This window comes from Sorex fumeus, unplaced genomic scaffold (assembly GCF_029834395.1).
Source record: "Sorex fumeus unplaced genomic scaffold, SorFum_2.1 ptg000055l, whole genome shotgun sequence".
NCBI lineage: Eukaryota > Metazoa > Chordata > Mammalia > Eulipotyphla > Soricidae > Sorex > Sorex fumeus.
In genome coordinates, this window is record NW_026606112.1 from 19,152,969 (window position 1) to 19,170,486 (window position 17,518).

Consider the following 17,518-nt stretch of genomic DNA (forward strand, 5'->3'; position numbering starts at 1 on the left):
TACTATAGTTTTAAGTTACAAAGCATGCTGCCTCTATTTTATTTTTTTCTTAGAATGACTTTGTCTATCCAGGGACTTTGGTGATTCCACTATAAATCTCAGTAATGTTTCTTTCATCTTTATTAGGAATGCTATTGCAATTTTTTTATGTTTTAAGTTAAAACACCATTTTAATAAGATCAACTCTTGGCGGGGGGGTTGGAGGGTTGGGCCATACCCCGCTACACTCAGAGATTACTCCTGATTTTGCACACCAGGATTATTCTTGGCAGGGCTCAGGGGGTCATATGCAGTGCCAAGGATCAAATCCAGCAAGGCACGTGACTTACCTGCTTTGCCATCTCTCTAGCCCCAATAATATTAATTCTTCCAATCCATAAGCATGGAGTAGTTTTCCACCATTTTGTGGATTTTTTTTTCTATTTTTAATGGTCATCTATTGTTTTGATGCATGTCTTTTATCTCCTTTGTTAAGTTTTTTTTCCCACCCCCCCTAGGTGCTTAAGTCTTTTTAGAGTGATTGTAAGTAGGATTATGTGATGGATTTTTCTTTCAGTTTATTGTTTGCTTATAAAAATTCAGTGGATTTCTCCTGACCTTCTGCTTCCTGCTTCACCATCCTATATGATGCCTACTTCTGGCTAATATCATTGAACCTATTCCAGAATGGGAGGCAGTGCCCATCCCTACTGGGTGGGTCCCAACAGCCTCCACAACCGACCTGCATCACATTAACGATTCATATTATAGCTCTTGAAGTGCACAGCCACATAATCAGTCATGTGACAAATATACTCAAAAATTACATGCTGTACACAATTATTCTTCCTGCCATTCTGTGACCATGGGCAGAGATGACAGAGAGCATTCTCTAGTCTAATCCCTCAGAATCTTCCAGAGGGTTAATTACAAAAATTTACCCCCAGCACAGCAAGAAAACCAATAGGGAAAATACACAGAAGCCCCCCAAGCTCAATGAGAGAAAACAAATACATAACACAAAATCAAAGACATAAACACCAGAAAATCCTCAGATAATGTCTCTAATGATATTATGAGTTCAACAAATGACACTATGACACTATGAGTTCAACAAATCCATAGCACAATCAGAAAGGCACAAGAAAGTATATGAGTATAAATGAAAGTCTGCTATAGTCAGAAATGACAGAAAATCAAGAACATGGTAGTTGATGTATAAAAGACAACAGAAGCTTTGAACAGCAGAATAATAGAAGCTGAGCAAAAGATTAAGGAACTCCAGATGAGAAGGAGCTGTTTTCCTAATGGAAAAACAGCAGAAGGTGGAACATAACCTGGAAAGAAATGAACAGCATACAAGAGAGCTATGGGATGAGTTTAAGAGAAATAATATAAGAATCATAAAAAATGCAACGGATTTTTGAGTATTTATAGCCTCCGACTTTACTGTATTTGTTTATTGTTTCTAATAAATTTTAGTGAACTCTTTGGGATTTTTCTGTATATATAGCAAGTAGTGATAAATTTATTTCTTATTTTACAATTTTGATCTCTTCTCTTTTCTTCATGTCTCATTGCTTTGACCAGTAATTCCAATACTAGGTTAAAGAGTAGTGGTTAAAAATGGACATTTTTGTCTTGTTCCTGATCTTAGAGGAAAACTTTCCATTTTTTAAAATATCATTTTGGGTTTTATCATGTATGTTGTTTACTCTGTTGAAACATGTTCCTTTTCAAATTTTAGGAGTTTTTATCATAAACAGATGTTGACTTTTGTACAAAAAATTTTTGTGGCTTTTTTTCATTATATAGTTTTTATCTTTATTTTGTGGATATGTTTGCATACATGGAGCTATCTTTCCATCCCTAGAATAAATACCATTTGGTCATAAAGCATGTTCCTTTCCTTTTTTATTATTTTTTGGGGGATAGATTTATTTTGTATTTGAATTTATTTAATTATAAAGTTATTCATGGCTGAGTTTCAGGTGTACAATGTTTCAACACCAACCCCTTTACCAGCATTAACTTCCCTCCATTAGTATCATCGGTCCCTTTCCAAACCACAACTGCCTCATGAAAGGCACTTTTTCTACTTTTTTTCTTCCCGTTAACATAATTTTTTAAATATATTGTTGAATTCATTTCCCTAAAATCTATTAAGGATCTTTGCATCATTTGCTCCTCAAGGATTTTTGTCTGTTGTTTGCTTTTTTCATTATTATTATTTCCCTGTATGATTTTTGGTATCGGGATAATATTGGTATCATAATACATATTTGAAAGAATAATCTTTTCTTCATTTTGGGAGGAAAAACTTGAGAAAGGTATGCAATAAGTTAATTTCAAAGGCTTAGTATAACTCATTTGTGAAATCTTGTCTCTGACTTTTGTTTGGAGTAGACTTGATTACTATTTCAATTCTCTTTGCTGTAACTTTCTATTTATGTTTTCTGTTTTCTCCTGATTTCATCTTGAGAAGTTTCAAGGTTCTAAGATTCTGTCCATTTCTTTTAAATTATCCAATTTAGTTGTATTAAGTTATGCAGAACAAATGTAGACAAGTCATTTGTGCACCATACTTTCAGGACAAACCAGTAATAAGTATCTATTAACTATAAATAGGGTACATTTACACAAAGTAGAGAGTAGCTCTAAATACAAGATATTTACCATTCCTATGACAAGTTGATTTCAGACCCAGAAAATCTATTTTGCATTACACAAGTGAATTGTTTCACTTGGGTAGGATTTTAAGAATCTGATCCCTTTTGCTAATAAAAATCCATGACTGAACGTGGGATTGAGTCAATGTAGTTTTGGTTTTGGAAAAAAGACCCTGTTGTGTCACTTTCATGATTTCCTTGTGTTGATTTGTATATTTTATGGATTAATTTTAGAAAAAATGATTCCATGGTTTTTCAAACACAACTATTAGAGAGAAGTGTGCCTTTTATATTAAACAATCCAGCTGAAAATTTCATTTTCTGTTGGACTATGTTGCTTTGATACCTTTAGATGGAAGATAAATTCATGTGTTCTAGCAGTGTTCCAAGAAGTATAAAAGGAAGAAACTACTTAGTTTAGAGATCTGCGTTATGAGTTAAAAATTATTTCTTTACATTTGTTTTCAAATATAAAGAGAGTTCCATTTGAGAAAAGAATTACAGGGAAAATAGTAATGTCCGGAAACACAATATACAAATTCTATATAAAAAAAAAAACAGTTTCTTACTGCACTACAAATTTGCAGCGTAAATGAAACCTACATTGATCAAAGACTCATGCCATTTTAGTGTTTATTGCACAAATGCTTAATTTGGTTCCTTAAAAAAAGTCTGCCAATTTATCTTTGCTAGTTATGATATTAAAGTATGCAAATCAGCATGTTCTAGTTGGTCACTGCTAATCTTTTTATAATAACTAATGTTCTCTCCCAGCAGCCACCTCACCTTCTAGTTAAGTCACCTTCACCCAGAAGTCGCAAAATACTGTAGACAGTAGCTTTTTACTTGATTAAATTTCAGGAGGTTGAAGCTTGGCCAACATCATCACCTTCTTCTTTCCTAAATACTTTTTCTCCCCTCTCTTAATTATATAGCTTTACACTGATTTACATGAATTTCAGCTTTTAAAATCATTGGTTTTTACTGAACGCAAAATAGGCACATGGGAAATTATATTAAGTTTGTACAATTGATCTTTCATCATTTCAAATGGTACCTTTGAGCAGCTCCTGAAATATCTGTCTGAAATATTCCCAGCGCTGAGTGTCATCCAAAGATGTGAGGTCACTGTGGGGAAAACCATTCTCAGTGATGTAAATTGCAGGGTTGTTATAGGTTTCCTAAAACAAGAGAGCACGAGTTTAATTTCAAACAAATATACCAAAAAAAAAAAAGATTCCTCATAAAATCAGGTGCCTCTCTATCATCTCTAAACTCCAACCTCCAAACTGGTTTTCATCAAATTGCACTGACCCCATTAATTTAATTTTCCATGCACTGACCTTTCATGACTAACAATGGAAAAGCAAAGCTGTGCAAATGTCCATGAAGACAGTTAAATGACTCTTATTATCATAAGAAGACAGAAATATCTCTCTCCCATCAACATCTGCTGATTGTCACTGCTCCTTAACCCCTTGTTCAGCAGCTACATTCTTTCCCCACTAGAGGCTATCTAAAAAATGAATCACTTGCAATTTTAATTTCAGCTACCTACATGTCGTCCAGCAAAACAAAGAACCCCCCAAAAGAACCCAGCTATATCGATCCTTGATATGCCTTTTTAAAAATCATAGTCATAGCAAAACCTGAAGAAAAGAAATATACTCAATCTACTTCTAAGACCATGACTGACTTGAATAATGAATCACCACTTTAATCACAAATTTTGAAGCCCTTATCAACTAGCAAACCCTCAGCCACTTAAATTCTAATTTTTTGTTCCAACAACTGCATGTAATACTGCCTACAGGTGTCCTTTTTGTAGGCTCACATGCATGCACACATATGCCTTTCTTCCCACCTTCACATATGTGAGGTACATGAACATAAACAAATTGTTCGTTTACCTTAACATACTTCAGTATTTTACGTATTCCCCACGGCACCACATAGACCCAGTCCAAATTGACCCAAGATGGGTCTGTAGAAATTTCAACCTCGGCATCATAAAGAGCACCCAGTTCTCCTTTCTTGTTCTCCTTGAGTCTGGCTAAGCAAGTTGTATAATATTGCACAGCAAAGAAATCACCAGTGCCTTTGATCATCTTCTTCTCTTCCTCTGTAAATTCTGGAAGCCTGGATGATGCGTAGCCTTGCTTCGTACTCATGGCAGCAATCTGGGACTTGACCCCTTCAGGATAATCACCATCGGTAAATATGGGTTTAGCAAAAAGATCTAGATGGAAAGCCATAACTCTCTTAGCAGCTTCTTGGTCGGATGCTGAGTTGGGATCTGCTGGTTCCGCCCAGGCAATGAAGAATGACAGGGATACCAGACCCTTCTGCTCTTTTCGAAATAAGGAATCATAGCTGTGCCAGGATCGGGCATGGGCTTTAATCAAATTATGAGCTGCCTGATAACCTCCAGTTCCTAGGTGAGGCACACCAGGAGGAAACCTGCCAAGATCATATGCCATCAGGGCAAACATATTAGGCTCATTTAAGGTGATCCACAGCTTGACTCGATCCCCAAATGTACGGAAACAAAACTGGGCATATTTGTCAAAGGATTCAATGATTGTCTCTGACAGCCAACCGCCTTTGTCTTCTAAAGCCTGAGGCAAATCAAAGTGGAAGAGTGTCACTATAGGCTTGATGCCGTTTTCCAACAAATCATCGATGATCTTGTTGTAATAGTCAACTCCTAGGAGAGGAGGGGAAAAATGAGTAGTTGTGCTTAGGATGTTGGCAATCCATTTTAAAAAGGGGATCATGATAAATTCCTACATCTTTCGCATTTTATAAGGCTCTGCTACATTCTACATATAATCAGTTGAGGACTGGAGAGGGCAACAGGAAGAAGTCTGAGGAGACCTGACTGATCAGAGACAGAGTGTGGCGAAACAATGCAATCCTGGGAGAAAGTTATTCTCAAAGGATCACTTTAGGAAGTCTCTAGGACATTGCTTTGTGTTATTGTCACACTTACTTAAATTATTTTATATATTTGGATGTTTTATGTGCCCCTTAACTTTCTAAAACATAGGTACAGTGACAGCAGATTAGTCTGCCTGCTTCATCTCCAGATCTCCTAAATCCTGGAACAATACCAGAGAGGTAGCGAACACTCCCTCTTAAAAAGCTGGAGTCTCCAGCCAATCAGCTGTGATTCAGTCAATTTAAAGTGATATATTAGCTATGCCCTAATTTATCTTAATGTCCACTTTCTCCATTCTGCTACCTGGAATATTGAGTAGTAATGGGGAACCATTGTGGGTCATTCAGATCTGGACAAGGTCCTGTTAATACTGAATATCTACCATATATTGTCATTATTAGTTTGGAGTTAACCTGAGAAGTTGAGGTTTCTGTGCCATTATTTGTAATCAAATTAACATGAAATTTATACTGTGCTTCACAGGATTTTTGTACATTTTCAGTATGATAGTGATATGTCAATACCTAAATTTGAAAAGGTATTGTAATATACAAAAATGTGTAATATGCCAAAATTTGAATTATTTGCCTGATTTCAGTTCTATATGAGAGACGTCCATAAAGAATGCCTTTGTAAAAAAAAAAAGCTGGAGTAAACAAATAAATACATAAATAAATCGTGTTGAGGGTTTGGACCACACCCAGTTGTGCTCAGGGATTCCCAGGTCTGTGCCCAGAGGTTGCTCCTGTTGGTTTCTCAGAGGTCCATATGTGGTGCCAGGAACTTAGAACTGTCAGGATATAAGGCATTTGTTATTTCTCTTGTCCTCCACAAATATTTGCTTTGTTTTCTTGTTTGGGGGCCACACCAGCTGAGCTCAGGGCTTACAGCTGGATTTGTACTCAGGAATCACTTTGGGCAGCCTTTGGGGACCATATGGGTGCCAGGGATAGAACCTAGGCCAGGCACATGCACGACAAGCATCCCATTTACTTTACTATGTCTCCAGCCCCCTATTCATAAATATTTGTAGACTGAATGAAGGGATCTCATATGTATTAAATATAAGGGTTAAGGATTGAACCAGATGACTGCTTCAGTGCTTCTTGAAGCCCCTTAGTCTTTTAGATCTTGGGAAAGAGACCACTAAACATGAGCAAGAGCTTGACATCTGCTGCAGAAAAGAGTAGAAAGGGGCAGTGAGCCAGGGACTTGGGATAATAAGAATGTTAAGATGAGGGCTATTCTCTGAAATTCTGATCTAATCTGTGAGAATACCCTGAATGAGCTAAGAATTTAACAGCCAATTCCTTTCTTTAAATATAAAAATAATATCTGCACTCATATATTGTTTTCATATCTGAGTGTCAGATGACACATGGTGTGGTATTCTTTGTCTTGAGAAGCATGTAAAAAAAGCTTCAGGAGGGGGCTGGAGCTATAGCACAGTGGGTAGGGCGTTTGCCTTGCATTCGTCTGACCCGAGTTTGATTCCCAGTATCCCATATGGTTTCCAGAGCACCACCAGGAGTAATTCCTGAGTGCATGAGCCAGGAGTAAGCCCTGTGCATCGCCGGTGTGACCCAAAAAGGAAAAAAAAGAAAGAAAGAAAGGAAGGAAGGAAGGAAGGAAGGAAGGAAGGAAGGAAGGAAGGAAGGAAGGAAGGAAAAGCTTCAGGAAAAGTCAGTGCCAAACTAAAAGTTACAACCCTTTTTCTGTCACAGTATGAAATCTGAACCCTTCTTGCTAAAGCATCTGTTACCAGGCTTGCTAACATTTCACAAGAAGAAGCACAGCAATTTTATTTTTTTATACTTTAATTCATTTATTGGGCTGCAGCGATAGCAAAGTGGGTAGGGCATTTGCCTTGCATGCGGCAGACCCGGGTTCAATTCCTCCATCACTCTTAGGGCCCAGCAAGATACCGAGAGTATCCTGCCCACACGGCAGAGCCTGGCAAGCTCTCTGTGGCATATTCAATATGCCAAAAACAGTAACAACAAATCTCACAATGGAGACATTACTGGTGCCCGCTCAAGCAAATCAATGAACAACAGATGACAGTGCTACAGTGCTACAGTGTAATTCATTTATTATTATTACTATTGAATCACTGTGAGATATGGTTATAAAAATTTCATGATCGGATTTCAGTCATACAACATTTCAACACCCATCCCTTCTCCAGTGTACATTTCCCACCACCAATAATATCCCCCATATTCCTTCTGCCACCGCTGCTCTCAAGGCAGGCAGTTTTCTCTCTCTCTCCGTCTCTCTCTCTCCCTCTCTCTCTCTCCCTCTCTCACTCTCTCCTTCTCTCTCTCTCTCTGTCTCCCTCTCTCCCTCTTTGCCTTGGGGTATTATGGTTTGCAATACAGATACTGAGAGGCCATCATGTTTGGTCCTTTATCCATCTTCAGCACTCATCTTCCAGACAATTTTGTTTTAATAGCCAGAACAATCAACCTACTATGAAGCTGATTCTTACTATCAGATCCTTGAAGAAAAATAGAAGGAATCAGTGATTTACCTCATATGAGCATTACTAGACATGATACTACCATTAATGATGGCAATCACTGTATTCAAAAAACAAGATAATTTTCCATTGAAATGAAGATAAAAATATTTTAAGTTAAAAGTTTTTGTGCCCAGCATGATGGTACATCAAAGCTATTGCATAACTTATATGTAACAGCTCAGAAGTGAGCACTTTACTTCTGGTTTGTGCAGTGCTTTGTTTTGTTTTTTCTTTCTACGTACTCCAAGAAGGGTTGGAGCAATAGCACAGCGGGTAGTGCATTTGCCTTACTCGCAGCCAACCCAGGTTCAATTCCTCTGCCCCTCTCGGAGAGTCTGGCAAGCTACCAAGAGTATCCTACCCGCACAGCAGAGCCTGACAAGCTACTCCTGACGTATTCGATATGCCAAAAACAGTAACAACAAGTCTCACAATGGAGATATTGCTGGTGCCTGCTCGAGCAAATCAATGAACAACAGGAGAATAGTGCTATAGTGTTACTCCAAAAAAATTTCCCATGATGCAGAGAATTGCAGATTTCTTGAGAAGAGCTCCAGAGTTGGGCAGTTCAGTTATAGCACCATGGAAAAAAAATCACTTGACCTTACTACACCCATTTTCTTACCTGTAAAAGAGAAAAAAGTAATAATATCACCCCATGAGAGTTGCAGGTATCAAATGATAAAAGTAAAGTAAAGGCCCTCCCATTGATCATCGATTTGCTTGAGCGGGCCCAGTAATGTCCATTGGAGACTTTATTGTTACTGTGTCTGGCATATCGAATACGTCACGGGGAACTTGCCAGGCTCTGCCGTGCGGGTGAGATACTCTCGGTAGCTTGCCGGGCTCTCCGAGAGGGGCGGAGGAATCGAACTCGGGTCGGCCATGTTGGCTGCGTGCAAGGCAGACGCCCTACCCGCTCTGCTATCGCTCCAGCCCACTATTAAATTGTTCTTTGTTTTCTGCAACTGAAATAATTCACTGATAGGTAATTCTCTCAGTAAATACATTCTTTCTCCCACAATCATGTATTATCAATTAGAAATATTAAAACTCTGAAGCAGGCCCATCTGGGCCCTGTTCTGCTTCTGAATATTTACAATATTTATCATGGGAATGATTATTTTCAATATTAAATGTGCAAATCCTTCTTTTATGATTACTCTCCCCTTCTCCATTTGTTTTTGTTTGGGGGCAACACTCAATGATGCTCAGGGGTTATTCCTGGCTCTGCACCTAAGAATTCCTCCTAATGATGCTCAGGGGGGCCACAGGGATGCCCAGGGATGGAACCCAGTTGGCCATGAGCAAGACAGTGTCATACCAGGTGTATTATCAATTTGCCCCATCTTCTTATCTGTTTGAATTATATCCATTTATACTAATTTTATCTACAAAAATATGAAGCATTTTTGGGTGAGGGGCCATTCACATGTATAGAAAAAAACACTCATATTAATCCAAGCAAAGCAGTGGTATTATGGACAGATGACTTGTTAGTGTGAAATGCAGTGGAAATGATTGGAAACAATGAAAAGAAACTATCAGATACTACACGACAGGAAATACATGCAACTGGAATTCTGGGAAATTGAAGCTAGAAGCTGAAAATATCTATGCTTCTCAAGTACAGCCTCACCCATTCCAACTTTTCCCACTATACCCTATTCCTCTTCTTGAGTGACTAATTTTTTTTATGCATCTTATTTTCCATGGTCTCAAAATGCTATCCCATCTGCCAGTGACAGTCCTTCTGGTGATTATGAACTTATTTGTCTCTCAGCTCTCAATTCCAAACATCCCTGCAAAAGAAGATAATTGTGCAAGAACATCTTTTCCAACAAGGTTGTCCACATCAGATGTCATAAGGGAAGAATTTTTTTTTCATTCAACAAGTTGTGGCCAGTAACAGAGCTAAATTATAAAGAATGAAGAAATGGGGAGATTCCTTTAGAAGAAGATGTGGCTGAAGCTTGCAAAAGTGATACCTGAGTACAAAAAAATGCTACTATGCCACTTAAACTATAAATGTTTTAACCAGAGAATTAATTTTGGCTCAGGGCCCACCATGTGTAAGACACATCATAACTGTAGATTAATTCTTTACCACTTTTTTCATTGTCTTAGATGCTCTTGGAACAATCCTTATAATAGTTCCTTATGGTTTCTAAAACAATTTGTCACCAATATAGTGGACTTAAACAACATGAAGGTATTTTTGCTATTTTGGGGCATCAGATGTCCAAATAGTCCTCTCTGAGTTAAAATCAAGGTACAGTATCAGCAGGACCACATTCCAGAAACTGGAGAAACCATCCCCTGAATTGCAGAATTGCAGATTCCAGAATCGGTCTACATATTTGGCCTGTGATCCCTTTTCCCATATCCAAATCCAGCAACAGTGCATTATCTCTACTTTCTGTCCTAGGCTTTAGTCTTTATATATTTTCTTTCTGGCTCCGAGCCTCATGCCTCACTCTTCTAAAGATGCATATGATTACATTGAGACCTCCTTGGTAATCCAGTTGCTATCTCATGATCCTAAAATATCTGTAAAGTTCCTTTTAACATTAAAGATAATACATTAATATAAGTAGTAATAAGGACAAGGACATATTTGGGAGCCCATTATTCAGCCTACTACATTGCCCAGGGGAATAAGAGATTAATGAAGATTGTTGCAGTAAATTTATAGAAATACTATTCCTGTTAAGTGTGCTCATATTTTAAATGTAAAAGTGAGTGAGAAATTCTATATGAACATCCTTTTTTTCCATTCCTTTCCAGTACTGGGTGTCCTCATCAACACCATAAACTTACATTTGTGACGGAAATGAAAATGTCTTGAGCAGTGGAGGAAGAGACAACTACATTTCAGTTGCCAACTCAATCTCTTATTGTTAAATCTTTTAAATCTTGACATATGAAAGACAAAGGCTCTAGAACATTTCCATTTTGTAAGATATTCCTCGAGTTTGGAAAAGGGATTTTTTTTAAAGTGTCCAACTGCCCTCTAATCAAGCTTTACCATAGTTAGTTAAAGACATACGTAAATAGAGGGTTTCTCAGGAAGGATAGTGATGAGGTTTTTCTAATTCTTTACATGCTTTTTGAGAAATTGTTTAACAGAGGAAATAAATGATGGTCTTTCTGAGTTAAAGCAGTTCCAATTGCTTCAACAGATCACTGCACAAGAGTGAGCAGCTGCTTATTGAAATTCAGCCTACTAGAAACACCTCCTGTGCCCTCATATGCATGGAAAATCCTGTAATATTAACCAGTTACAGATTGTTTAAAAAGCTGGAACCAAGCCCCATGAGCTCAGTAGATATCATAACCATGGGAGAGAGTACAAGTGGCGCCCCCATTTTTCAGATGTCCAAGAGTCTTTCATACTTCCACCCTCCAGTTTTACTCTGCCTCAATCTTAGACCGCTGGTCTACAGTGTACCTCCATGAACTTCTGTAAGTCAGTTTTAAATAGTTTTATATGTTAACAGAATGATCAGACATGTTACCCTTTATCAGAAAATCCTGAGAACAACTGTGTTAAGAATTCTTGAATTCTAGAAAAGAAACTTGAAGCAAATTACATATTTGAAATTAACACTCCCAGTGGGTCCAGGTCAACACCCTCCATATTTCTAGAGTAAAATACAATATAAATGTTCACATCAAGGATAAAACACTGAAACAATAACAAATGTTCACATCGATGTGGGTCAAATTATGCTGCCAAATTAGTTTCAGAACTAGACTTGTTTTTTAAATGTGTGTTGCTTTATGGTAAACAATATGGAGATTTCTCAGTAAACTAAGAATTAAGCTGCTATACAACAATTCTACTTCTGGACATCTTCTCCCAGTCATTCAGAAGGACACACAGCATTATTCATTGCAGTACTAAGTAAAGTAGCTAAAATATGGAATCAATGTAAGTACCCAACGGTATCTGTGGGCCATGAAGGTGTGGTCTATATACTCTGTGAAATGATAAAAGGAATGATTAAAGGAATCCATATAGTCTATGTAATCATGAAAAGAATGATGGAATCATGCAATTTGGTTGGGTCTAGAAGATAGCATGTAAGGTGAAGTATGTCAGAAAAAGGACAAACACAAGATGACCTCACTTGCCTGTCGTATATAAAATAACTGGATGAGGAAACACAATGTTTTAAAGGAGAGATACCTAGTATAGGGAGGAGCAGATACAGAGAAAAAGAAATTAAGGGAGGAAGAAGAGACATGGGAAGCAACAGTGCAGGGATCAGGGGGATCTGGGTACATCAGTGGTATAGGGGAGTGCTACAGCTAAATATCCAAACCACAGAGTCAATAGCAAAGAAAACAATGGAAACACACTTTAACAACCAATGTGTATGTCAAGGTCACAAACTGCAGAGGAGGGCAGGTGCGGGCAGGAGGAGTAACCTGGAACCCTGTTCGAGGGATCCTGATGCTAGTGGTAGGATTGATGCTGGAACACAGTATGTCAAAAATTCAACTGTGACTAGCTGTGCAAATCATGGTGCTTTCATTAAATAAATAAATAAGTAAACATGGGTGCTGTTGGGTTAGTATTCAGAACCTTTCAGATTTTAGAAATCAGAGAAAATGTTGTGGTTCCATACTATATGTTGGTGGGCTTGTTTGTTAAATTTTCTGATGCTTATCATTGAATGTAACTTCAGTTAAAACTCTCAGTGCCTAGAATCGTTAACTAGAACACGAGAAAGAGTTGGAGCCACTGCTTCATTATCATCAGCAGGGAGTTTTTTGGAAGAGTACAAGCAGTTTAGTGAGGTTAGAACTGACCCAAGACTAGAAACCAGAGACCAGAGCAATAGTACAGCAAGTAGGGTGCTTACCTTGCACACAGTCAAGATAAGTCAGGGTCAATCCCTGGCCACAAATGGTACCCTAAGGCCCATCACGGGTGAGCCCTGAGCACTGCCTAATGTGTCCCAAAAACAAAGACTAGAGATCAGGTTTTTCATGTCACACAATCCTAGGTTGAACTCAATCCTAACTAAATTTATCATTTTGTCCAACTTCTACCCACCCTCAAAGCACTGAATCCACAAAAAACAGGCACGACTTTGTGGAAAGTACACATCCTCCTTCCTCAATAAGAAGTCATTACTACATTTAGAGTGACTTTCAGCATTGTTTTTTATTTAATTTGGTTTAATTCAGTATATGCTTACCAAATTTCTTCGTAGAAAATGGTGGGTGAACTTGGTGAAAGAGTGAGCAGGGCAGAATTACACATGCCTATTACAATGTCAGAAAATGTAGAGGCAGGGTTCAATCCACAATCCACACAATGGATTCTTAATACATCTTTGTTGAATTAAATCAAACTCAAGGGACTCACAGTCTAACAGAGAATGTAATAACACGAAGACTGCCTAATGTGAGAAGTGCCCTATGAGATTGACACAGTGTTATGGGATAAGATAACTTTCTTCCTTCTGTCCTGCAGTACAAAAAAGCTTTAAAGAAGGTGAAAATTTCTGCTAGAATTAAACTGAAACACAGATATCTAGCTGGAGTAGGTGAATATTAAGGACAGTCCATTCCAGACAGGAAAAAAACTTTAGAAAATTCCTACATGGACTGGAGCAATAGAACAGTGTGTAGGGCATTTGTCTTGTATGTGGCCGACCCGGGTTCAATCCCCAGCATCCCGTTTGATCCTCCAGGCACCTCAGGAGTAATTTCTGAGTGCAGAGCCAGGAGCAACCCCTGAGCATTGCTGGGTGTGACCCCAACAGCAAAATAAATAAACAAATAAATAATAAGTTAAAAAAAAGAAAATTCCTACAAACGTGAACTACATACAGTTTATTTAGAAATTAGTATGTTATATCCTCAGGGAATGATAGGAATAAATTGCTTGGCTCATATGCACAGAGAGATCTCAGTCTTATAAATTAATTAAGACACTATCAAATAAAACCCACTATAACATGAATGAGTTTAGAGTATACTTGGATATGACCATTAAATTATTGTCTTTTTTTGGAGCAAGAGATACAATGTGTTAGTCAACATGACAGATCTTTTGAGAAATTGCTGTGATGGCATTTTCATCAAAGAATAAATGGACAGAGAAATGGTGAGAGCAGGTGAAACTGCCAAGATTGTACCCTTCATCCTTGATGGTAATGAGAAACGCCCAAACTAGGGCAGAAACAGAAACGATGGCTGGGCAGAGAAAAGCTGAAAAGACCAAAGTAGAACAAATCATATTTGGCAACCAATTAAAGGTAGGAAGAGAAAAACAGAAAGGATCCAAAGATTACTTTTAGTTTGTAGACCTTGGGGGATGTGGTGATGTCAGAGAGAAGCAGAAGTACTGAGGCTGGATTTGAAAGGGTCTGAGTTCAATTTATTTTCTATCTGAAGGGTAATTCTGGCCTCCCTGTGGTTCTTAGGCCCACCCGTACTGTACTTGTATGACTCTGTGTGCTTCTCAGCCGAGCATTCTAGACCTGACAACTGAGTGCTAGTGTCTGTAGAAGATGATGTGAGTTAATGTTTAAACTGAACAACAAATTCCTTCATGTTGAACATAAAAAAGCAAGGCTGACTGGCAATGTGAAGAAAGTATCAGCACTGGCAAGGGTGTTAAAGGAGCCCTCATCTTGTACTAGTGGGGATATAAATTAGTTCAGCTCTGCTGGGAAAAATTGGAAAAGTTTAAAAGACTGCCAAATAGGGACCAGAGTGATAGTACAGTGGGTAGGATATTTGCCTTGCATGTGGCTGACCCGGGTTCAATCCCCAGCAGTCCATATGTTCCTCCCAGCATTCAGGAACATTCCTGAGTACTGAACCAGGAGTAACCTCTGAGCATTGATAGGTGCTACCCAAAAAGCTAGAAAATACAAAATAAGATATAAAAAGAATGCCATATGATCCAGCAGTTCAACTCCTAGTTATCTATCCAAAGAATAAAAAAAATGCATACAGGATTGTCTCATTTGTGTGGGATACAGAAAAGCTAAAAAAGGAAATAGACGATTCCACAACGAAATAGACCACATCATATTCAATCGACGGTTTTGCCTGACTGATGTTGCTGTTGTCCCAAAATTTCGAACGGGATCGGACCACCGTCTCCTTCGTGCAAAATTCTACTTCACAGAGCGGGGAGAAAGGGCTGCAAAGTTCAAAAAGAGAACTCCCAGAATGACCACCAACTGGGAACTCTTTGGTACTATTGCGGCAACATGGGAAGATGCCATTGTTGACAACATTGACGAGGAATATGATCGACTGGTTCAGCACCTCCATGAATGTGCGAGGAACGCCAAGAGAGAGATAGCCACAAAAAGTCGCCTATCTTCGAAAACTCTTGAGCTAATTCGCCAGCGTGGTTTGGCGCATGCCTCAGGCAACCGCAAGCTAACGTCCGAGCTTGCAAAGCAGTGCAGAGATGCGATCAAGGAAGACCTCAAAGAGAGAAGAGCAGAAGCACTGGTAGATGCGGCAGAAGCCGGGAAAAGTATTCGTAAGGCCCGCCTGTCCTTCGCCAACTATAAGAGCAAGATGACTGCCCTCCGACGTCCTGATGGATCCATCACATCCTCCAGAACGGCAATGGAGAAGATTATCCATGACTTCTACTCAAATCTCTTCGATAGCCATGTCCACTTGCCAACATACCAAATTCCACAGGATGGGTATGTTGTTCCCAACGTTCTCCCCTCCGAAATCCGACACGCCATTTCGTTGGTAAAGAAACAAACAGCACCCGGCCCAGACAAGGTCAGACCTGAACACCTGAAGAACCTGCCGTCAGTACTCATCAATACACTGGCTCGGCTCTTCACTCGCTACCTGTCTGAATGCAAGGTTCCGTCCCAATGAAAAACCAGCAGGATCGTACTACTGTTCAAGAAGGGAGACATCCATGACATTGGCAACTATCGCCCGATCTGCCTATTGTCTGTCATCTACAAGTTGTTCACTCGAGTCATCCTGAATAGGATTGGCAGAACATTAGATGAAGGACAACCATGCGAGCAAGCAGGGTTCCGCAAAGGATTCAGCACCATCGACCATATCCACACAATAACCAAGCTCATTGAGGTTTCTCGGGAGTTCAAGATGCCGCTCTGCTTAACGTTCATTGATTTAAAGAAGGCCTTTGATTCTGTTGAGACGGAAGCGGTCATTGAAGCCCTAGCCAATCAGGGCATTCAAGCCCAATACATCAGGATCCTCTGTGAGCTCTATTGCGGATTCACTACCAGGATCTCACCATTCTACAAAGAAGTGATCGTTGATGTCAAGAGAGGGGTGCGGCAGGGTGATACCATTTCACCGAAACTCTTCAGTGCCACCCTCGAGAACATCATGCGACGACTGGAATGGGAAGGAATGGGAGTGAAGATAGATGGTCGGCAATTACACCACCTCCGCTTTGCTGATGACATTGTTTTAATAACACCAAACATCAACCAAGCGGCACAAATGCTGGCCGACTTTGACCGTGAGTGTGGAAAGGTAGGACTACAGCTGAATCTTACGAAGACAATGTTTATGAGAAACAGCCTTGTTCCTGACGCCCCATTCGCTCTCAATGGAACGACCATCTCCGAATGCAACAGCTATGTCTACCTAGGTCGAGAGGTCAACATGACAAATGACCTGGCACCCGAGCTGCGCAGGAGGAAGAGAGCGGCTTGGAACGCCTTCAAGAACGTCGAAGAAATAGCTAAGAAGACGAAGAACCTCCGGCTCCGGGCACATCTCTTTGATTCCACTGTTCTTCCTGCATTAACATATGCCTCAGAGACCTGGGCCCTACGCAAACAAGATGAGAACGCCATTCAGGTCTCCCAAAGAAGAATAGAAAGAGCTATGCTTGGAATATCACGTTTCACTCAAATGAGAGAACGAATCCGGAGTTCTGACATCCGTCGACGATCAAGGATCAGGGACGCTGTCTCATTTGCCAAGGTGTCGAAAATCAGATGGGCTGGTCACGTAATGAGATTTAAAGACGACCGTTGGACTAGAGCTGTTACTGATTGGATTCCACGGGATGTCAAAAGACCGCGTGGCCGCCCACCTACCAGATGGTCAGACTTCTTCGTGAAGATCATGAACGATCGGTTTGAGGCCCTTCATGTTCCCGGAGCGAACAGATGCCATTGGGCTACACTAGCACGCGACAGGGACAAATGGAGACGTTACTGGTGCCAGCTCGAGCAAATCGACGACTAACGGGAAGTTAAGTGTGATTACGTGAAGAAAAATAAACCCTTGGACCCTGATCAATACTGAGGCTGCCAAAAGCAGAGAGGATTTTAATCAGGAGAGTACCCAGTGGTGTTAAATGAAGGAATATAAGTAAGGGTAGATATGGTATTACAAAGAAGTTTGTTG

The 17,518-nt window shown here is 39.5% G+C and overlaps 1 protein-coding gene across 1 annotated transcript in view; it reads right to left on the bottom strand.

Annotated features, from left to right (window-relative positions):
- LOC130034010 (cytosolic beta-glucosidase) overlaps positions 1-17,518 on the bottom strand; it is a 117,913-nt gene that overhangs the window by 63,332 nt on the left and 37,063 nt on the right. Inside the window, exons 3-4 of the mRNA XM_056125611.1 lie at positions 4,559-5,355; positions 3,706-3,829 (exon numbers count right to left, since the gene is read on the bottom strand). Coding sequence (XP_055981586.1) covers positions 3,706-3,829; positions 4,559-5,355 — 921 coding nt within the window. The remainder of the gene's footprint in view (positions 1-3,705; positions 3,830-4,558; positions 5,356-17,518) is intronic.